We start from the raw sequence: 23,692 nt of genomic DNA on the forward strand, positions 1-23,692 counted from the left end.
TCACTTTGGCTTTTTTATTTGGACTCTGTTTACATCTTAAAAGTGAGTCATTTTTTGCCTTCTTTTTCTTTTTGCCTTCTTTTTAATGAACTATGACAAATGGAGGATGTTGTGAAGTTCATAAAGGATAGAAAATGGAACAGAGGAGAGAATGGCGAGAGAAAGGAGAATAATAGTTAATAATGGTTACAAAAGATGTAAAAAAAAAAAAAAAAAAGATGAACTTAGAAAACGTGTTGCAAAATTCAAGACATTTCAAGAAACGTCAAATAGACTGCCTTGTTTCTGTCCTGCATGTATGTGGCATTATTTTGACACATTAAATGGAAGGTTTGAAAATGAAACTTCATAACTCAAAGTTTGGTCAGGTACTGGGATGCAACATGTTCAGCGTTTAAATCATGACTCATATTGTGTGGGTTTGTGATTACAAGTCCAGACAAACAGTGAAGTAAAGCCGCTACTGAACGCCGTCAGAAATAGAATTTTATCACAGCAGCTCCACAAAGCTGGCATGCTAATTTGTGATAGCTCTGTAAACACCTTAGGAACAAGCCCTCAGCGAAGCATTTCTCTGTGTGATTGCTGCTGATGTTATTTTCTCACCTCTGCCTTTCGGGATAGTTGATGTCAAAACTTACCAAAGAGTTTTGTACCAACCCAGTGTTGAACCAGATTTGATATATGCCACATTAATTGATGAATACTTTCTCTCTGCTGTCATGCTCATTCGTCCAAAACTTCTTGCTACTTTGTCCTGGCTTGCTCCACCCCCCCATCTTTTTCTTTCGTCCATACCATCCTCATTTTCTCGTTTCTCAATTTTCTCACAACACAAATTTTAGAGCCTTTTTCTCACTCTCCTCGCTCATCATCCCCCTCTCTCTACCTCTATCCCTCTGTCTCTCTCTCACTCTCTGACCCAGAGGGCCGTGTTTTGTTGAAATCCAATCCTCTCTTCTTTTTTTTTTTTTAAACCTGCTGTTCCATTTCACTCCCATTTTGTCACACTGCAGTGCACACACAATACCCACTCCTCCCTCATTCCAGCCCGTTTCTCTGTCTCCACAAATACACATCAAGCACACACACACATTTGCAGAGTTGCATACACAGACGCATTCCAAAAAATTTGCACAAATGAATACACACAACAGGAAAAACAGGAGGATACAAGGGGGAAAAGGCTTAATTAAGCCATCAATCAAATTTGATGCTCTTAGTTGGATTCATACACAAACACACACACACACATAAAAACACACACGTCCTTGTTGTACTGTGGCCATCCATCACAGCTTCACTGACTCTGCTCAACCTCAACTCACAACCAATCACAGAGGTTAGGGACTGAGTGCTTGTGAATGTGCACGTGTGTGTGTGTGTGTGTGTGTGTGTGTGATTGTGTGTGAGAGAGACAACCACCATTTGCTTTGGGAACAGACACCGAGGCGTTTCACGCCCATAAAGCCCGCCTCAGCAGATCTGAGTGAGTGGCAGAGCGAGCAGAGTGAACTGTGATCTGTATTGTTTACTGTTGAACAGTTGTGACTGCTGATAATGTGCTCCGAAACACACCTACACACACTCACACAACACGCCTCCACACACACACAAAGAACCAGCACCTCTGTGTTGGTTTTTTAGCAGAATGCTTCTCTAACTCAAAAAAAAAAGAAAAAAAGAAGCTGAATAGAAAAAAAACCAGTTTGTTTGTCTAACCAAACACTTATAGTGAGTACTTAAAATACATGACATAGAAACAACATTTATTTGTTTTTTATTATGAATAAATAAAGTCATGACATAGAAACAACATTTATTTGTTTTTTATTATGAATAAATAAAGTCATAGATACACTCAGGCAACTATGAAACACGCTTTAAAGGCAAGCAGGTTTAACATGTTGCAAAAAAAAAAGGATCAAGTTAGTGACTTTAGAAAGCTTTCATATACAGATTGATCCAGTTTCATGTTTTAAAGTAGACGAGTGGAGAAGTGTTTTCTTCACCTAATCGGAGGTATCAAAGCTGGCACCCGCTACAACGGAGATCAAACTAATGTTTTTTACATTACTGAAGATGTTTCAGCTGCTCTATTCTGCTGTCATATCCGTGAAATGAAGATACTATTAGTGTCATTGTTAAGCCAAAAAGCCGACCTCCATAAAGTCAATTATTCACTAACGGTTTTCTCTTCCTCTGGTAACATAGTATGCAAATGAAAGTGACATGAAGTGGCTGCGTGCGTGTGTGTGTTGTTTTTTTTTTTTTGTCTCCAAGCTGAGGTGCCTAATTAGAAAATGATAGTGTCTGTGTAAGAGACTGACATTTTGAAGTGTTAATTTGTTTTGTTATTTGCTGCCCCTGTCAAATCTGCCTTTAATGACAAAGTTATCTTCCCCTGAGGCGAACAGCACTCAACAAAAGCCTTCTGTCGTAACTGTCTCAGGTTAACTTCCCTAAGACGTTTTGTCACTGCTGTTTGAGAAAGAGAGCGGCTCCGGTCTGTATCCACTGGTTTGAATTGGCTCCACAGGGGAGACTGACGTGTGTGACCACCTTTACTCTCTCCGAGCTTGTATACAGCGGCAACCAGATGTTGTCCTCGGATGCTGTGGAGTCTGCAGAGGACGACTAGGAAGAAACACAGAAACAAATAAATGACTCCAAAAATGTAAAACTACGATATAAGTGTTTTAAATCTGCCGTGTTTCAAACACATACCTGTGGAACCCAGGCCATGTAACAGGTCGGGACAGCTGACACACTCGGAGAGTCATGCTGATTCTCACTAAGATGAACACCATCAAAACTACAGCCCTCCAACTGGAGGCCTCCAATCTGGAAAAAAAAAGATAAAGGAGGGTGTATATTTAACCTGAGAGAAATGTAGACAAATCCCACTGACCTTAAAGTGATTGCATTTTCAGGTCATCGTACTTGACAGAGTGTTTAGGCGAGTGAATTCAGTCAAGTGTCTTGGGGATTTTCCACAATATGCCAGACAATGAAGGGAACTCTGGCGTCACGTAAGACATAACACAGAAAACCACTGAATCACCATAATTTGGGTAAGAGAATGAGCGACATAAAATCCAGAAAAGCTAAATTGTGTGTGTTTGTGTAAGAGAGCTCATTGCGTCACCGTTATCCCCCTTTCTCTTTCTTCGTCAGATGTCTGAGAATTTCCTTTCCCTCCCTGCAGCTGCAGCCTCTTTTTTAAGCATCCACACCCTTTTCCTTTTCCTTTTTATACATGTGAAATAAGGCCATGTCAAGCTGCATATTTTTTTGGCATGTCAGAAACGATGCCTGAAAGTTTCTAATTGTACACATTACAATTATATCACCCTTAATCAGTGCGTGAAAGGAAAAAAAAATAGATGACTGAGACTGGTATTGTGCACTTGGAATATGCTCAGCTTTTAAATAGTTTGAATGTGTGCCGATCAGACGCATTAAAGAGGCACAGGAGACTTGAGATGACTGTTCTAAAAGGCAGCAGACTCGTCTCGAATGGATACGCAATACATTGGCCTTCTTTTCTTTCTTTTATTTTTCCTTTCGTTTTTCTGTTCTCATTTTTGGGCGTCTGCCTTCTTAGCTGCTTCTGTATTCTATTCTTGCAATCCTTCACATCATTATTTTCCAATTATCACTGAGCCAGAGTCTGCTTTGTTTTTAGCTCCAGTATTCTGCAGTGCAGATAGTTGCAGTGTGGTTGTGCTGTCTGCATCCATGATCTGTTGGTTCATGTGTACTAGTGTTAATTAAACCTTGACTTGGAGCTTGGCCTGTACGAGATGACTCCTCCATGATGAGACAAACACCAGGCTGTCCATAGAACAACCCATGGACCTGAAACCACACAGAAACATCTTTTGAACCGTTGAATTCATTCAGTAACTGTTGTGTCCAAAACTAAACTTAATAAAGCATACAACGCTACCTGGCAGTTTCCTGTCTCAAAGCATTGAGGAAGGTGTCAGGGTGGAACAGCTCTGAGAGATCCAGGGTGTCTGATAGAAGAGCCTGTCTGCCTGTGCGCTCCACCCAACTCTGGATACACAAACAAAAACCACACACAGAGACGGCATACAGATTAATGAACCCAAAAAGGTAGACGATAACAAATAAACTCTCGAAAGGGAACACACAGTTCAGGCATAAAATCAGTTTCACAAAGGAGTGGGGCATAACATTGAGTGGATCAATGGAAGATAATGAGAATAAACACAACAGATTTCAGTTAAAGACGTGAGATTAAACATAAACAGGGCTGGCTCTGAGTACTTCAAATATGTTTTCTTAATCTCCTCCCTCTCACTGTGAACGTTGGTCACATGAAATACAGAAATAGAAGCTTTGCATTGTGATTGGCTCTTTACATTCCACTAGAAAACATTGATCTGTGTGTGGAATGGTTATAATTTCTATTTAAGTCAGAGTGTATCGATTGGTGAATGAGAGATATAAAGGGTTGAAACGGGAGAGGGCAATAACAGTGTGTTGCCAATAGAGTATTTAATGTCTCCTTGTGCTTTTATCACACAAGCAAAGAACATTGGGAAAAAAAACACTTTAAAAAAGACTTACATGCTTGCCACTTAGTCTGATTTATTCCTCATGATATAAGCTCAGTCCGTAGTCTGCATGTATGTTTTTCTTCTTTGGGAAACGATGCAGAATGGTACATCAACACATTTCCCTGTCCTTTAACACTTCGAGCTAAGCAATCATCATATAAGGCTGTGTGTCTGCAGTGGACAGATTTAGTCTTCAGGGTTGACCTGGGACTGCAGTCTTGTTCTATTCTGAGCTCTTCTTTTTCTTCAAAAGTCAGGCAGCTTTCTCTAATTTGCCAGAAAAACTGCTGGATTTGGAGGTCAGCTGGAGAAAATTGCTGACAAACAGAGGCAGAATGAACCAACATCTGATCCAGTCTCAATTATAAATGGATTCGGGTTTTTTTTTTTTTTTCCTGCACAGCATCAGTCTGCACTGGCTTTAGAGATAAATTGGGATGAGCATTATGCCAAGAAAAAAAAGAAGCACAAATGCAATTCCATTTCCATATTCACATACTTGCAGAAAAAATGCCCATGCACGAAGCACAAAAACACACACACAGACAGACAGACAAACACACACACATGCACACGCACACACACATGCACACGCACACACAAACAGTGCAGGCATCTGCATGCAGGATTGGAGGTATTATAAATACAGCAAGCTTATATGCGTTTCTATGCATAGTATTTGTGTGCATATTTGTGTATGGGCATTTGGGTTCTTTCAAGGTCGCCCTACTCATCTGGGGTGTGCTGCTGTGTTGTTCGCTCTTTATTCTTCAGCAGTTCTATACAGGAGCAGCTCTGACTGTCTCGGCCTTTATTAGACTGATTAGTGAGCAGGACACAGACACACTGCTAACAGAGATATCACTCAGCGCTGATGGGCAGAAATAGACAGTTAAGGACAGTGCAGCCTCCAGATAGACACACATAAAGACAGATGGAGCGCAGAAAGGGAGACACACACACACACACACACACAAACAGATGGGAAGTCAGGCAGGCAGACACAGGCGGTGAGGCTAGCCCACACAAATAACAAATTTCACCAAATTCAAATTTAAATCTAGTATTTCTGAGCGGGTGTGTGTATGTGTTTTCCTCTATTCTGACAGAGCATATTGAGGTGGGCGTACAGTCAGACACAGTCGATGGGAGACACAGAGGAGTTTCAGCCAGAACATTCATTTCCTGGCACCAACTTAGGGCAAACACTTCCCAGAAACGCATGCTTTTATATTGTAATTTGCTTATATTTATGAAGCGCTTTTTTGAAAACAACATTAGAACCTTTTTTTGGCATGGTTTTCGTCAACACATTGCCTAGATCAGTCATAAATTATTTCAGATGGAGCAATAACCTTAATGCATTTAGTCAGGTCATTGGACCCAGATTTTTGAAGACTTTTATTATGAAGGGGAAACCTTAAAAACGATCAATGTAAGGGAGGTAAAAAAGGACATTTGAAACTAAAGAAATCCAAAAGGGTCCTCCAAGATTGTCATTACATCCAGAGGACAAACTGTTCGGAAGGATATTAATACAAAATGAATTTAAATGGATCCTCCAATGCTTTATGCTAATGCTGATTACAAAACTCTTAAGTCTCATTCCAGAGAGATTGGTTTAATAGAGGATTCCCAGGAGTGTCTGGGTTTTTAATAACCCATGAGGTCATCTGCAGATGCCTTTAATACCAATTATTCCACAGAAATGCGACAAGATTATTTTTGCTGAAGGTTCAAAGACAGGAGCAACCTCATGTGAAAGTCATTGAGTGAAACATTCGGTTAAACTAAACAATGATAATGCTTAAGACAATATTTTATGTTAGTTATTTTCAACACGATGCAAAGTTTTGACAAGTTATCATAAGGTGTTTTTTTTTTTTTTTTTTTACCAAAACGTTCTAGGGACTTTATGAAGTGGAACTTCCTACCAGAGAGAACTACACACCATGGGAACGTTTCTTTCGGTCTGCATTTGTACAGCCGTGGTTCCTAATCTGAAGCAGAAGCAAAAAAAGTTCCTCTATAGGGTTCGAAGAACTAAAATAGTTTATAGTTCCTGCAGTGCCTAATGAATAACAAAGGAGGAGGGTCCTGACGGTTCCTCGAACTATAAAAAAGCAGTCCGAAAACTGTATCAACATTTTGATGTATTCATACTGTGGCCTCTTATAGAAAGGGAAATAGAACAAGACAGATGGTGAACAGGCAGAGAAAAAGTGTAGGGGATGTCTTCGTGCATAAACATGCATACATTACCTGTATGGCAAGAGCCCGTGTTACAACAGCTCTAAGGTACTGCATCGGCTCTTCAGGTCCCTCCCATTTGTTCTGCCACGTTAAAGGACACTGTGACAAAAGAGAGCAGGCATGGGGAGAAAGAGAACTCATTTAAAGCCATAAAGAAGAAAAAAAGTAAATACAAAACAGAAATCAGTGTCAGCATGGAAGAGAAGCAGAACGTGTTATTTTCGCTGTGGGAAATCTGTTGGGTCAGTTGAACGTGCCTCTCGCACACTCACTATTCTCAGCTGTCAAATCAGAAAGTCACAGCGTGCAGGAGGACTGCTGATCCACTGGGCTGTGTTTTGGATATTTTTTAAGGGAACGCTGCTGAGTTGTCTGCACAAGAAGTTAACTGTGTCCTTCAAATAACTTTTGGAAGTCTTAAAAGTCACTAATCATCTGGAAACTTTTGAATGGAAAATCCCTAAAACTTTTTTTTTGTATGTCACTGTTTCTGCTTGTGTCTTTCAGTTCTGTTATTACCACAATCACAGAGTGCTTCAACATTAAGCGATCAACACTGAACCTTAAAGGTATTCAAAATACACATTCAAATATTTCAGTATTAAGGGCAAACACTATCCTGCCATCCACAACAGCTCTGGTCTAAAAACTAAACAAGAGGTTTTCAGCAGTGACATCATCTTCCCAAAGGCCTGGTGTCAGAGGGTCAGAGCTGTCAGACACACAAATGGCTAAATAAGTGATATCTGACATCTTTATAAATACTGAACATTCTTAATATGTTGACGTTTTAATTGTTACTTAAAGTGCGAATCAAAACTTGACTATGACAGCAGACTCTTGCAAACATAAATATGACAGGGTGTGTCTGTCTATGTGAGCAACTCTTTTCTATATTTCCATCTGTTTCTGTTCGTTGTCTCACCATGAAACTGAAGTAAATAGATTTTCAACCTCCCAGGTTCAGATGCCTCAGTGGTTTGGGAAAACAAATCCCACACAGAAAAAACAACACAAGTTTTTGTTTTGAGGATGGCAATGTTCATTTTACAAAAAGTGATTCTATGTGAGGAAGTGGAGTGATTTTTTTTTTTTTACAATGCAGTAAAAAGTTTTTCCTCCTCAGGAGAGGTGAGAGAATATACAAAGTTTGAAACTGTTTCTTTCCTTTAAACATGACTACAATTCTTCCAGGTGCTATTTCAGTTTAGTTGCTTTGGTAAATATTAAACAAAGAGAAGACTGATTCTAAAACTCACACGTTTAGTTTGTACAGTAACGATTTAATGGTTCATTTAACTAAGAGCTGACAAATGCAATATCTGTGTAGGTGGCAGAGGGTGGACTGCCTCAGGGGGAAAACTGTTAACTCTGTGATAAACTATTAGACAGAATATCACAGAACGGCCTTACACACACACACACACACACACACACACACACACACACACACACACACACACACACACACACACACACACACACACACACACACACACACACACAGACACAGACGCACACGCACGCACACACACGCACACGCAAATATGCACAGTGAGGCCGAACTTAATGTATTATAAGCTTGAAATAATTGACTGTGCAGGTCAACCATTGTGTGTGTGTGTGTCTACGTATGTGTGTGTATTTGATGTCACAATAAAGTCACAGTAAAGAGACCGTAACACAGTAAAGGCCAAATATTTGCTCTAATTTAAAATCAGCCCCTGAAAGTTTTAATCAATCAATCAATGATAATCAATTTTTTTTAAATTCCTAAAAATCTAGGAGCCCAGTCATGGATAATACACGTGTTGACAAATGGGACAAAGAATGGAGGGAGAGAGAGGGAGCTCTGTTGAAAACAAAAAGATCGTCACTCCTTCCAAAGTAGTCTGTGTTGTTCTGTTCATACTCCTTGATCATAATGGCAAATCCAACCTAATGTTGACACGTCAGAGATTTTGCATCACACTCAGCAAAGCAGAGTTTAAGAAATAGTTTATAGCAACATCTTTGCAAGTAAATGTTTAGATAAGATTGCTTTGATCACTTCTTGCCATTGAACACAGCTTGCTTTTAAGGAACCTTGATGACAAACTTTGCCACGTTAATTACATTACGCCATTAGGTGACGATGAAAAATTAACTAGTCCTACAAATGTTTTAACCTTGAATCAAAAATCATCTCTGCGTCATTAATGATCTTTCCACTGACTAAAGGCAGTGGGGACATTTGTCTGTTATGCAGCACAGCTTACTTCTCTCTTCTGATGCTTTGGTTGTTTCCAAGTGTCTAATTCTTTTTTACTGCACGGCAGAGGAAAGGGGCAATGCAGCTGATTCCTCCAGCCCTCAACACCTTTACAATATTACACCCATAAATGGTCCATTTCCCAATAATTCTGCTTGAAACTGAGCCTATCAGTGAAAGTCGGTTTGCAAACACTCTGTGCTTTAATGCTTTTTCCAACAATAGCAACCAGCTATAGAATCCTGAAAGTCATTAAGTGTTGAAAACTAAACTCTGCTGGTGGTTAATGTAAGGATGCTCAAGAATGTTGTCGAATTTCAACACGTAAAGCAGCATAAAGACAGAGTACAGCTGCTGTTGCACTTTGCCAGATAGTTTAGGCAACCTTTGTTCAATGAACTGATCTGAATCTGAGGAAGAAGCCGGCTTTAAAACAGTGCATATGTCTTGGGCCCTAATTAGCCCTCTTAGTTTAAAAAACAGGCAACGGTAAAACTTACAAAGTAGCATTGCCCTCCATAACTAATATAGCGGACCAGTCTAATTGTCCATCAACTGATTGAAAAGCTGCAGAGGCAGCTCAGTGTGTCATAGACCATCAAAGAAACGAGTCTGGGCTTCTCTACGTTGGGCCATGGAAAGTCTTTTTACAGTTCAATTAAAAAGGGGATGTGAGGAGAGGGCTCCTCAGTTTTATATACTCATTAATAACTGTGCATACTGGGACCGTATTCTTTTCTTCTTTCAGTTTATTATTCATGTTCTCAGCGGACTTATTTGTGAAACTCAAAACACAGACAATTACTCAATGAGATTGCGAACTGTGAATTAACATTTTAGTTAGATGTTTATGTGGAACGTCAACATTTTTTTAGAATAAATGATTATGACATGCATCTACTTATTAATGTTTGTTATGCTATTCATGACAACAGGACACTGTCAGTAAATGCTATATCTTACTTTGGATTGGCATGTTTTCAAAAAGACTTCAGATAATGGTATTGGAACACATAATTCACACTTCTCCGCCTCTTACTGAAGCTAAAACATTTCTAAACCTTGGTACGACCCCAAATTGATCCTATTTAAAAAAAGACATAAGAGAGGAGAGAGACAGAACACCATGAGATGACAACTGGAGAAAGTTGGTTGGGAGCTGCTGATTAATATAAAAAGAGAGAGGAAGGAGAGCAGTGTGGAAGGAATTACGCCGTTGGCTGCTCTCAGGAGATTACAAACACAGAAAGATTAAAAGGTTGATTGTGTATCTCTCCTCCTCTACTGTACCTCATCGCATCCCTTTTGTCCTCATCTCAGCCCGGGGACACACGGGAGGATACCTGCTGTTTTTGCAGGATGACTACAAGTGAGCTCTGAACACTGTGTGCCCCTCATCACGGTCTAGGGGACATGCTAAACTTCTCTTTTGAAACGAGATACTTCCATGAAGAGAAACATCATTTTAAAAGTGTAAGATAAATCTCAGTGTATATCTGACGTGAAAAGTAAAAATGTCAGTGGAGAAAAGCTGCTGCTTCTCTAAAATAACATGTTACTTCATACATGTGGCAGAAAGTCACAGAAAGAAAGCACTGAGCTAAATTCATCAAACAGGGCAACAGGAAGGTACTTTTCATAAATTCATCATCTTTATCTTTGATATAAACCAAAATGTGTCATTTGGAAATAGCATACATACACAAAATGACATTTATATCTATAAAGACAAACTAACATTTATGTAGCATCTTAATTTGCAGTTCTGCTCCAGGAAAACTCTGCACTGTATCTCCTTTCTTCCACTCATTTACCCTCTCTTTTTCTTCTCTCACCTCGTGATTGAGCAGAGCGGTGGCCAGTTTTTGAACGTCTGGTGTTAGCAGTTGGGTCCCTCTGATGACCTTGCTGAGTGCGGCCAGGGATTGGTGGATACTCTGAGAAGACAGGAACCGTTAAGTACACACTCTGAGAAGGCGTCTGAGAGGACTGATGCACTGAGGTGTTATTGGCATCTTGGTTATGTTGTTACTGTGAACTGGACCTTTAAATGACGGGCTAAGTTTAAAGAGGCAAGAACATAAAAAAGAAGTGTTTTGAGTTGAAAACATTATAGAGTGTGGTTCTCATGCGCTGGTAAAGAAGTACATAGAGGAAGATAAAATATGTTTTTTTTAATTTATGTCACCTGTGATATTACCTTCTAACCACAATGCTAATTCGACTGCTTGAAGAAACATATTCTAAATGTATACACATTCATGCTCACTGCATGCATCTCCATGAGACAAAGCCCATTTTACATTTGAACATTTTTATTCAAGGTAAAAACATTCTTCTGTTTAACTGAACTTATGAACCATATTGCATTTTCAGTAAACAACATGTTTTTCTCCCTTAACAGTTTGATGCAGGTGAAGTAACCCTTTCTATAACAATGTAAGAAACATGTTTTGTGTTAGTAATCGTAGGAGTAGTATTAGTAGGTTTTCTGACATACCTGGACCAAGCGGACGCCATTGAACTGCTCCAAAATGATGAACGACAGGACTGGTGACCCTTGACCTTCTGTAGGTGGGGCTACCTTCTGGTGAATCAGAGTAGAACCCTGGGAGATAATTGACAGCGAAACAAACATGTTGGTATTATGACAAAAAAGTCAGATGGATTTCTAGAGTCATCTGAGAATGAGAATAGGAACAGAGGTACGATTTAACTGTAGATGTTATCCCTACAAAAGAAATGTCCCCTTATGGGACAATAAAGGTAATCTGAATCTGAGTCAGAGCTTTAGATGTTTTTACTTTGGGCTTCTGTGCTGTAAGACTTTCTGTTTATTACTGAACATTGTCCTAGTATTGTTTTATTTCCCTTTAGTTTACTCAACATTAAAGAGATGTAACCAACAAACAGTGAATTTTTTTTTTTTTTCAGTACAAACCAGGGGGACACTTAGTTTTATATTGGTTACATAGCGCTCTATTGTTGTATCTTTGTACGTTATTCTGTTGTAGAAATCAAATTCAGTAGCTGCACTCTGGCAGAAGGGGAAAGACAGGGATAGTAGGACTGTGGAATGGAGGAATTGAGACAATGGAGAGTAAGCGATAAATGAGACAAAGGGAAAAAAAGGCTGGTGGGATTCAGCTCGACTGCAGCTTTGTTATTGTCTCTATTCAAAAATGTAACCGAACAGCTAGATAAACCGAGTCCAAGGATGAAAAAAAAATTAGTTGACTTGAGCGAGCCAGTTTGTGCTACTGTATACTTCTGCTCTTGAATCAAGAGTCCATGAATACATCTACAAACGGCATCTCAGACAAGTGCATTCATGGAAATGGAGATGCATTGGTCTAAAGGGGAAAAAGGGAGGTACAAAATGTGTCATAAACAGCACTTGAGTTTATGAGGGAGAGGGGTCTAATGATGGCTAAATTATTCAATGTAGAGGGAGATTTCCTTTTTGATTTGGAACGATGTCGGTCTGTGAGCAGCCGCAGAGATGCTGCCTGACCTTCACACGCAGAGCTCAATTAGACTCTGACATCTTCCAATTAGCTTTTGCTACTTTTAATTGACTAGTTCCTGATTACACCTTGAAAATGTTTAGATCACCAGATAAGGAAGAAAGAAAGAGCGTGGGTTGGTTTGCAGATGCAATATAAAATGAATATATGTAAACCTTTCTGATTACTAAGCAAAGCATTTAAAGAATTTAAGTGAAGGAAAACAAAAATCGAGAACTGGGAAAAGCTGAACTGGAAAAAAAAGAAATACTAACCTGGTTGAGTTTCTTCCACAAGTTGAGGACCGGTGAAAGTCCATTCGACCAAAGCTCCCTGTCAAACTTCGAACCTGTTGCTACTGAGCGGCTCAGAACCCGGAGCTGGGAAATCACCTGTGAGTTAATCAATAAGAAACCAAAAAAAAAATGAATCAAAGGACGTTGTAGAAGTTACAAAGAAGCATCATTTTACTGAATGAATAAATTTAGATTTGTTAGATAAGCAGGTTGTGTAGCATGCTCGAAATGGTCACACAAAAATAAATGGTTACAACTTTCTTTATATAACTACACAAAGGTGTATGACGGATGATAAACAAAACCTCATTATGTAGATATGTAGGTAAAATGGATATTTATAACTGAAAGGGATACTTCACCCATTTACATGAAGCTGTGTATCATTAGAAACATGGTAGTAGTATTGAATGGTTGTGAATCCAACCCTCATTTTGCAATTTGACGCTTTTTGCATCACATGAAGAAAACTTCCAGGCAAAGAAAAACATATTTTTCTCGTCTCAGGGCAAAATGAGGGTTGGATTCACGACCATTCAACACTACTACCATGTTTCTAATGATACACAGCTTCATGCAAATGGGTGAAGTATCCCTTTAATCTGTCTCCTTTGAATAATGTGTAGCTAAAATTGAAAGATTACCCCTTGCTAATTTCACCAAGAAACAATTCTTTATTCAGAAAAAGAAAACCAGAGTATTTTAAAGATGCTGTAATAATACAGTATGTCGCTGGCATTTCTACTAGTAACACTCTCCACTGTTAACAATGTTTCAAGTGAGAAAAAAGCCCAAATACATCTCCTTACAGCTGCTTACACACCGAATCAAGCATGCTCCGCTCCAGGCTCAGAGTGCTGGGTAGTGCTTTTTATTATGACTTAGGTTGTGTGTTTATGTGGTTGTGTCATTTCTATGTATGTGCATGATGTTGGAAGGTGACACATCTGATAACTGGCTTTCATTTAGGCCAGGAGTACTCTCTACTAAACACCTACTTTTTCATCTCGGCTCAGGGCGGAGAGGGTGCTTACACTGTGTGTGTGTGTGTGTGTGTGTGTGTGTGTGTGTGTGTGTGTGTGTGTGTGTGTGTGTGTGTGTGTGTGTGTGTGTGTGTGTGTGTGTGTGTGTGTGTGTGTGTGTGTGTGTGTGTGTGTGTGTGTGTGTGTGTGTGAGAGAGAGAGAGAGAGAGAGAGAGAGAGAGAGAGAGAGAGATAAAGGAGGATTTAAAAAAAACAGATAGCTAATCAAGCCCTTAAACCTGACAGCAGTTTAAATGATGGCAGCTAAAGATAAGAGAATTAAAATATCTAAAGATAGAAATATATTAACGTGTTTTTTTTCACACCCAATGACTACCAGGTGGAAACCATGTTTACTATTATAACCAGCTGGACAGTCAAAGAGAGAAACCAGGAAGTTCCGTTTTTAATTGCCTTCTGATGATTAAACGTATAGTTCAAATCACATCCTTATGTGCACCTGGGAGTCATTGTTTAAAAACGCGAAAAGTGCCAACATAACTGATCCGTTCAGTTGTACTGTTTTTGCTTCCCTTGTGTTGGGGTGCCAAGCATACCGAGCTAACTAAAGGGTAGAGCGAGGCACACTACATTTAGTTGATTTAATTAAATATTTACATCCTGTGTAACAGAAGTAAGAAACATAAAAAGTAATAAAGGACAAACACGAAACGCACCATGTTTAAATATCCTGTGACTATTGTCAAGGCTCCTTTAGTTTTTTTAAACTAATTACATTAATTACTACAGGCATGTAGCACTGCCTGATGGACCTCTGCCTATTGCTGACCTTTTAGAACTGTCTACATCGTCTTTGTTCGAGTTTATTGGCGAGCTAGACTTTACTAAGGGTACAGTTGGGTGTGGAACTGCAAGATCAGAGTTTATTGTACCCAACGGAATCAAACTGTTCTAAACTAAAACAAACTGCTTGATGGTCCCAAGGGCCTTTTTTTTAATGTAGGGGAGTGTGGTTAAGTTCTCGACCCACAAAAAGTTACAATGGTCTTTAACAGGAGATAAGGGTGGGTGAGAGAGAGAGAGAGAGAGAGAGAGAGAGAGAGAGAGAGAGAGAGAGAGAGAGAGAGAGAGAGAGAGAGAGAGAGAGAGAGAGAGAGAGAGAGAAAATGAACTTGACAGTGAAAAATAACAGCAGGAGGGGAGACGCACACACACACACACACACACACACACACACACACACACACACACACACACACAGGACCTTGAGAGATAGTGTGAATTAAACTAGGTTGGTGGTTCTAGTGATCAGCAGGCCTCACTGACAGGATGAATGGGCTCACTGTAAATGCATTAACTCCCTCATGGGACCGAGCACACAGGCTGTAATGGTTCGGTATGGTTTAAGTGGGTGTGCTGAGGATAAGTGCACACAGAAAGACATGTGCGAGCACAAAAAAACCCAACAGAACCATCTGTCCATCATATGTCCCCCTTCATTTATTCCATTATGGTTTCTTTTTACACAGAGGCGTACTCATTTATGCTAAAAGCGGGACTTTTCTCTTGATACATTTGATATGATTCAGTATGTTTTTTTTAATATAATTTTGCTACTTTGACAGTGAACCCTTTCTGCAGATCTTCCATTTCTCTTTGGATTTTAGCCTCTCTTTCTCATTAGCTCTACCTCTCAAACTCTCTCCCTCTCTTTACACAAAGAAAACAAATCACAGTGAAGGAACACATTTAGTGCACTGTGATACTGGGTTTCGTTGAGTTACATCAGAATCTGCAGTGACCATCAATAACCACACGCAAACACACACTCAGTCTCATAGATATGAACAGACACCCACAACAACACCCTTGATAATTATTCATGACAGGATGAACATAAATACTGCAAGCCATCTGCAACCCCACGTGTGTTATAGCTAGCAGAGACAGTGCAAAAATACACCCAAAGCACATGCAAACACATTGATCCTCCATTCCTCAGTTTTATTCCCCATGGCTCCCCATCTGGCTTAGCATGGCCCAGGTTTTTATCATAACTACAAAGGCGCTCAGCTCAATGCTGCAAGAACATGATGTAGCTGAAAAATTAAATCACCAGGAAGACATTTTGATTTTTAACGACATGCAACATATATTTCCAGGTTTTCCACAAGAGAAGAAACTCTGCCCTTACCTTCGTACCTGTGTGTCCAACCTCAAACTTTTTCTATTTTATTTTCTGTTCAGATATTTTTTTCATTTTATTGCTGAGGTGTAACTTCTGCACAATGACAGCATAACCTTAAGCACAATAAAACCAGACATGATCTTCACAATGACAGATCATCCATCTGAACCTTGTTTTATGTCTCTGCAAGGTGAATTCTATTTCATAGTGAAATAAATGAAAACGGATGGCTGCCTGGTAAAATGCCTAAACCTCAAAGTGAAGTCCTGACCCTTAAATAAACTGCTTTCATGTCTCCTAAATGAAGGTGAGGGCCTTGAACATGATTGAGGTTGTGGGTTTCTTAGGAGAGTATAGAGACACGGGATGTATAAACTCACACACTCAAACACACAAAGAGTCCAATGATGACTCATAAAAGGAAGAATCAGTGTTGTGTAATGTTGCAGTTCCAACAATGTGGTCGAACAATCAGCTCTGTAATTTGAACAGCAATTAGGAGATGAATTGCCTTTGCAGTACAGAGATCAGTGAAGTGGCAAATATTTGATGCAAATGTGAAAAAGTGAGTTCATTTTGGCGAGAACTTCTCTTTGACTTGTGTCTCACTGGGTGGATGTCAGGCCGCTGGCAAACACCTGAACATATTCCTAAGGGTGACATTGACTTCAATGTAGATATATACTCAATGGGCCTTTTCAGGCTTTCATGCAGCGACTAACACGCGTTCAAATTAAGCTGCAGCATGATTAGGGAAAAAACTGCAAGGGTTCAAAATTGCCATTGAATATTAGTTTTTAAATTGAATTTTTCTAGAACTCCTCATGTCAGGTATACACAAATTGTTTGTGGATGTTGATGGTTAGCAAACAACATTTTTGACAGACACGATTAAAAGGAGGCACGTGCATATTGTAGGAAAAATGGATGTGGATAAATGTATGTTGTACCTGAATTACAGATTGCACTTATTAAGAAGCTGGCACCAGCTGCTGGACTAATAAACGTAGAATAGGAATCAGAAAATAAAAATAGAAAAAAAAGAATCTAAAGGCAAATGACAGAGCCACCTGATTTCTTCTGAATTCAAATCACTCTGACTTTTAACTATCATTCAAACACTTAGGAAACTACTCAAATAAAGAGTAGATAAATGTTAGTGGAGACTGACAGCCAGTATTGTGTCATGTAACATTTCAGAGTAACTTGTCACATTACAAGATAACTGCAAATAAAAAGTAATCTGTTACATTACTGCATTACTCACTAAGAAAAGTAAGGCATAGGAGTGCTCTAGTGTTAACATAAATTAAAGCCCATTTGAGGCTCTTAACCCACACCGGTAAAATGGTCCAGATGGATGGAAGTTCCCTGAGGTAAGACGTGACGTAAAGACACAACCTGGAAGTAACGGACGAAGCAACAGAGTCCTCAACACGACACAATAATAAGAATATTTCCCTTCATATTGATGCTACGCGAAGCCCAACGTACTGACAACATCAACAACAGAGCGGAGATCATACTGACAAACAGAAAATGTAATTTAGTCGTTTATCTAGGTGTGCGAAGATCGCGGCTGCCGCACGTATTGATTCTATGCGCGGTGCAGCAGTCACAGGATATACACGTCATACACCTTCCTACTGGCACAAGGCGAATTCTCCGGAGAACTGCGTTGTCTTAAATCAGTTCAATCGGACGTGCTGCGAGTCTGGAAGAAGAAACTCCAATTTATGTCTGACCGAAAAATGTGGCTGTTCCTGTTCACATAATACATCTCCTCCGGGAAATATCTTGAGTTTTTCAGGAGAATTCAGCAAGTGTGAAAGCCCTAAAACACTGCAGATGCTTCTGGGAGTTCTTTTCTCTTGAGGCGACTGAAGGAAGAGGTTGTTTTTTTATCACAGTTACTTTTACGAAGAAGTAACTATGAACTGATTACGCGACTCATCACTACAAAAAAGAAATCTGAGTACTCTAATGGATGACTTTGTAATACGTTATCACCAACACGGCCCACAGCAGATATGTATTCTCAGGGAGGATTGGCCAATCACAACATTTAAAAAAAAGGCTGCAAAGATTTCCTTGCAGTCAAATTTGCACATATCAAGCAAAATAAAAAACACTCTGTGTCTTGACTTGGATTGCACCTGAAAGAGAATCTGTGGTGGTAGGTGAGAGTTCTGTCTCTGAGTGACACAAATGTTCCTCGTTTTCATTCAATACCCGGTCCTTTGTTAGTGTGTGTGTCATCTCTTTTTTTGTTCTGGCATGTGTTTGAGTCTATCTGCTTTGATTTGCATAAGTATATCTTTCCTGTTGAAGATGCTTTTGAGAATTCCTAAATGTATATGTCAGTTTAACAAGGTCCAAATGATACATGTTTCGGTGTGAATGGATAATAAATGTGAGTATGTGCTTCCGCATGTGTGTGGTGGAGATGGAGTGCTGTGTGGATGGCGCGGTGTGCTTGTGGGAATAAGCAGGTGGCTTTGTAAGTACGATCGTGAGTGTGTGGGCGCACCTGGGAGCTGATAATTCTCTGAGCGGATCTCTCGATGTTGGCAGGCAGACCGAAGAATGCGGGTCTGTCGTCCTCAGGGAGACTCTCTATGACACTGCGGTAGTCCTGAAAATGCACACAGTCACAAACAGGTCACACACAGAATTGTAGCTACGTGAGAAATCTGGAGAGAGATAGAGACAAGTGAGAACTCCAAAGCCCTTGTGATACTGGAATAAAATCGTGTTAGCTACGAGTGAGCTTGCTCTAAACAGTGTAAAATAAAGAACACTGCTTGACTACTTGTGTATAGTAAACTGTCTTTTAATAGCTCTTATGATATACTACTATCTAAGATGGAAATTAAATGCACAGATTTACAAAGATTCCGCTTCCTTAACAGAATACAAAGCAAATGGTGCTTATTTGAGGCAAACTGATTCAATTTTTTGCTGTGGCTTCTCTATAAACCTACTTCTAATGAAACTTGTTCTTGCATCTCCCCCAGTGCGCCTTAAACTATCGGGGTTTGATTACACTACAAAGCAGCTTAAGCGTCAAAGTGCAGAACAAATATACATCTGTTCTTGTCTCTGTAGCAACAACTTACTTCTTTAACTTATTTAACAGTCCCACGTGCATCCCCTAATTGTTTATGGAAATGCTTGCAGCTTGCAGTTTTAACACTCTGTCACAAAGACATCCTACCAATATGGAGCAGGAGTTTGGGAGGCTGATCTGAGTTGGGAAGAAGCGCGTTCCTCCTCTGCTTTTTCTCTGACCAGCTGAGGAGGAGAAGAGATGTGCAGAGAAAAACTGCTCCAGGTAGGAGCGTAAGATACGCAGGTCCGAGGGGTTGTCAATGCGTCCACCATAAATGGCACTCTCCAACAGGCCATGGACAAACTCCCACTGGAAAGGTTTACCTCCTTGGTGACACAAAGACAACCAAAAGAAGGAAAGCTTCATAATGGATTATTGGCACAAACAGAACAAAAGAACACCAGCATACATGTAGAAATGCAGCGACATAACAAATGGCCTATTATAGACTTAGCATTAAAATTCAAATGCTGATGTGTCAGTGTCATTCTCCATAAAGGGAAGTGTACATTAAAGAGGAAACAGATCTAAGAATCCAAAGCTTCCAGTCATAGCTGGCAGGTGTCGCAGAGCAGATAAGCACAGCTTCCTACGACATTGTAATGATCGCTATCAGCCCACCTACCTTCAAAAAGCCTGTCGATGATTTCAAAGCCAGCACGGAGGTCCGACAAAGAAAATTCGTAGAACTTTGTCCAACCCTGCATGAAGCAGAGAAGGAGGAATACATGAGAAAGAATGGCAGATGGCACACAGGATCAAACATCAGTGTAAAAAATACCTGTCATATGTTCAGGTTTTTTTTGTTTTTTTTTTTCATATTAATCTTCAACAAAAAGTGTGTGAGTGCAGTACCACTGTATTTCTCCACTCCAACGATCAAAGTCACAGGGACAATGAAAAGTAAATACAGCTCAGTCCTAATCAATAAAGACAAACAAACGTAATAACTATTGGCTCTCTCATTATGTCTATTGTTGCTCTGATTTTCAGGGAAACTATTTCTTGAGTGTGTCAGGAATAACCGAGGCATTTAAAGACACCAACAAACGTCCAATATTTGCTTTTCACATTCAGTGATACAAATGTTTCGATATACAGCCCCAATATGGACTCCCTTATTAACTCGCTGGAAGTAATACACAAGCTGTTGTGTGAAGGCGACAGCAGTTTATGAGTAAAAATATTTAGCACTGAGACCTCAGTGAGGGGAGAGAGGTCTGTGCACGAAAGGGCACCCACAGTTTAGCACAACATTAACCATATCTGAGAAAGACAGAAAAAAGTTACAAAAGTGTTGAATCATAATGGAGTGACAGGGCAGTCCTTTTTGGATATGCGTTTGTTGCACTTCACTGCTTTTCAATCAGCAGTCGTAATCTGCAGACTGATGCTGCTGGTGGATGAAAGAGAACCGCGTAGGCATGTTCAGGAAATCTTTTAACTTGTGTTGTTTTGGAAACGTTTGCTTGTATATACCGACTGTTTCAGAGCATGAGCCGAGAGCTTTTATTTATTTGATGAAACGTTTACATTTACATACCATTTGCTGCTTATTCTGAATGTTTCTATTTGTAGGTCTAATAAATATGACTGCAAATGTGTGTGTTTTATTTGTGTTCATGTATCATGTTGATATTCACAGGCATTGTGTATGAGCGTCAGAAAGTGTGCTTGTTCACAAGACATAAATTACCACTCTTTTTTCTTCCATGGTTAACGGACAGAAACACCTAATATCTATCTTTTGCTGCTGTTTGTCACATCCTGTACAAAACCTGCATGTGAAAACCTGTTTCTGTGTCTGGTTTTATCTTTCCCCTTTTCTTAATCCTACCTTTCACTATTTTTATTCCTTTCTCTCTCAGCATCTATCAGAAATTCAGTGACTGGAAGAGAACAAAAGTGCAAGAGACAGAGAGGGTAACAGCAGTCCAGGTTGGAGGTAAGTTAACAGAACAATGTTTTGGGTTTTGTGTGTGCAGGTCAGCAGACAAAAATAGATGCAGTGTTTCTTCAACTGCTGACTTGTAGCCTTGGCGTTACGATGAGACATACAGAAACAAATGAGTCCCAGTGCATTTTGAGACTCAGCGTCTCAAAACACTTGAATGCGACCAATTGTGCAACAGATTTTTATAAAGCTGACTCCTGAATTCTACATTGGGCAGGTGCTTTTTTATCCCCAAAGTAAAGTGCATCTGAGAGAAAGTAGAACACAAGCAAAGGTTCTAGAAAAAACGAAACAATGGTGCATACAAACAACTTTAAGTCTGATTGGACCCAAAAAGTGTTTGTATTTTTTATATCATCATCAATGATCATCTTTATCGCCATTGTCACTCCCGTGCGTAGTTGTTCATAAAAAGAGCTGGGTCTTTAGTTAATTCTTAAAGGTGGAAAGAGACACCAGGAGCCTGTTATTGGCAGACTGAGTGGACAGGAGTAAGTGTAAGTGTACAGCTGGATAAGAAAGTTTAGGTAATGCAGGGTTTAACGTTTTAATGTGAGCAGTAACCAGGAGCCAGTGGAGGGATATGAAAAGTGAAGTGACATGCTGTTTGTGACATTCATCAACCACTTAGAGATATCAGCCAGCCATAACACAATTATTGCTGAGACTGTAGTGTCATCTGGCTTGGTGTTGTCAGCATAGCAATGGAATGAGAAACTATGTGAGAGGATTTTTCCACCAAGTGGGATGGTGTATATTAAGAACAGAAGAGGAACCAAGCAATGACCCTTGAGGCACCCCTGAAGATACATTTTGCACTTTGGACCCTTATTAAATACTCTAAAAATCTCCCTGTGAGGTAGGAAATGAACCAGCAGAGGGCAAATCGTGAGATACCAAGAGCGTGGAGGGGAGTGATTTGGGGGTTTCTCTATGCCAAACACAGCTGACAGTTTAAGCTGAAATAGAATTTAGGACAGACCAGCAGCTCTTGCTTACTCAAAGAAAGTCTGGGTATGTTTGACATGCATTGTGGTCACCCCCCCCCCCTCCTCCACATCAGCTTCTACAGCCAGGATTCAAAACAAAGCATGGGGAAAAAGAATGAAGCCACTATGTGCTTGTAACTACAACAAAGTATAGAGATGAGCTATGCCTCACATTTCAATTATTAAATTCTGCCTTGTGTAAAGCACATTGACTTGCCTTTGTATATGGAATGTATTTAAAATACAGAGCAGAGCTACACTTTGGTTTCAAACACACAGTAGATAGATCTATCGATCGATGGATAGATACTTTATTGATGCAAAGGGAAAGACAAGCAAGTGATTTTCTCACATTAAGCTAGTAGATTTATTATCAATTTTCAGTTGACATTTTAACTGTATTTCCTTTTTAAAATCAAAAGTATTCTATTTTTCACGCGTCCCGATTCCTCTATTGAATTTGCAAAACCCTGATTTACAAGCTGTGTGTCTTAAAAGTACCAGATGAAGCTTCACCAGGTCAGGGACTGAATAATACACTGTGCTCTGCGATGTGCACATTGTGTAAGTTGACCAGCAAGCAAGTTTACAATAAAAGCTCTTGTTCATCTACGCACCCACATAGGTACGTATACCATTGACACACACAATGTGTCTGCCAGAGAGACAGCACAAAGAGCAGACACTATGCTGCTCAGTTAGAACAAAGAAACTGATCGCTTGGCTGGTTTCATTGTATCCTTTCTGTGGGTGTCCGTGTGTTGACGAGGACTTTTATGTCATCATAACTTCCTCCCTTTGAACAACAATCTGTATGATTTTTGTACCCATCATTTAGTGGCTTAGAAAAGAGCTGAGTTATGTTGAACTAGTAGGAAAACAGGGCTACATAACATATATAAATAAATCTTGGATATCAAGACTGTTCAAATATGTGTGCAAAGACTGTAGTTCCAGTTTTTGACATGATTTTGTAAAGAACCTTTGCTATCCTAACTACTTTGTGGTGGCTGTGGAGAAGTGGGAGAGTCAGAGTTCTCTAAACAAAAGGTTGGGGTTAGATCCCCAGCTCCTGCCACAACCTGTCGATGTGTTCTTGGGCAAGTCACTGAACACCGGTTTGATCCCGGTACTTTGTCAGCGGGGTGATAATGTGCTCAAACGGACACTTTACGTAGCAGTCTCTACCATCAGGGTGTGAATGGGTGTGTAGGTGTGACATGCGGTCAAAAAGCACTTGAGAAGTCTGAAGACTAGAAAAGTGCCATCAAAGCTCAAGTCCATTAACCATTGTCCCAAGATAAAATTGCAGAAGCATGACAACTTCCATTCATATGAGGTGTTTTAGTAGTTTACCTGTGGTATGTAGTTGCGTCTCTCTTGGCAGACAGCATGGAACCAGGCCAAGCAGAATAAAGATTGAGCTCTTGCCAGGATGCCTCCTAAACAAAAACAGCAATAGTATCTCACAACTGTAAACTTTTTCTTTGGACGGTTTAGACCTTTTTGAATGTTTTTTTCGTTGATTCCTACTGTTCATTACATGTCTCAGAACTTGCAAAGTACCCCAA

At 39.8% G+C, this 23,692-nt stretch overlaps 1 protein-coding gene across 1 annotated transcript in view; it reads right to left on the reverse strand.

Annotated features, from left to right (window-relative positions):
* Window positions 1-1,813: 1,813 nt before the first annotated feature.
* The window catches only part of dync2h1 (dynein cytoplasmic 2 heavy chain 1), a 187,472-nt gene continuing 165,593 nt past the window's right edge, over window positions 1,814-23,692 (reverse strand). The window contains exons 85-96 of the mRNA XM_079353769.1: window positions 23,478-23,563; window positions 19,804-19,879; window positions 19,284-19,504; window positions 18,597-18,701; window positions 12,875-12,991; window positions 11,594-11,701; window positions 10,929-11,030; window positions 6,852-6,941; window positions 3,953-4,062; window positions 3,780-3,861; window positions 2,728-2,844; window positions 1,814-2,637 (exon numbers count right to left, since the gene is read on the reverse strand). Of these exons, the coding sequence (XP_079209895.1) occupies window positions 2,476-2,637; window positions 2,728-2,844; window positions 3,780-3,861; window positions 3,953-4,062; window positions 6,852-6,941; window positions 10,929-11,030; window positions 11,594-11,701; window positions 12,875-12,991; window positions 18,597-18,701; window positions 19,284-19,504; window positions 19,804-19,879; window positions 23,478-23,563 (1,376 nt within the window). The 3' untranslated portion in view covers window positions 1,814-2,475. The remainder of the gene's footprint in view (window positions 2,638-2,727; window positions 2,845-3,779; window positions 3,862-3,952; window positions 4,063-6,851; window positions 6,942-10,928; window positions 11,031-11,593; window positions 11,702-12,874; window positions 12,992-18,596; window positions 18,702-19,283; window positions 19,505-19,803; window positions 19,880-23,477; window positions 23,564-23,692) is intronic.

This window comes from Symphodus melops, assembly GCF_947650265.1.
Source record: "Symphodus melops genome assembly, chromosome: 10".
NCBI lineage: Eukaryota > Metazoa > Chordata > Actinopteri > Labriformes > Labridae > Symphodus > Symphodus melops.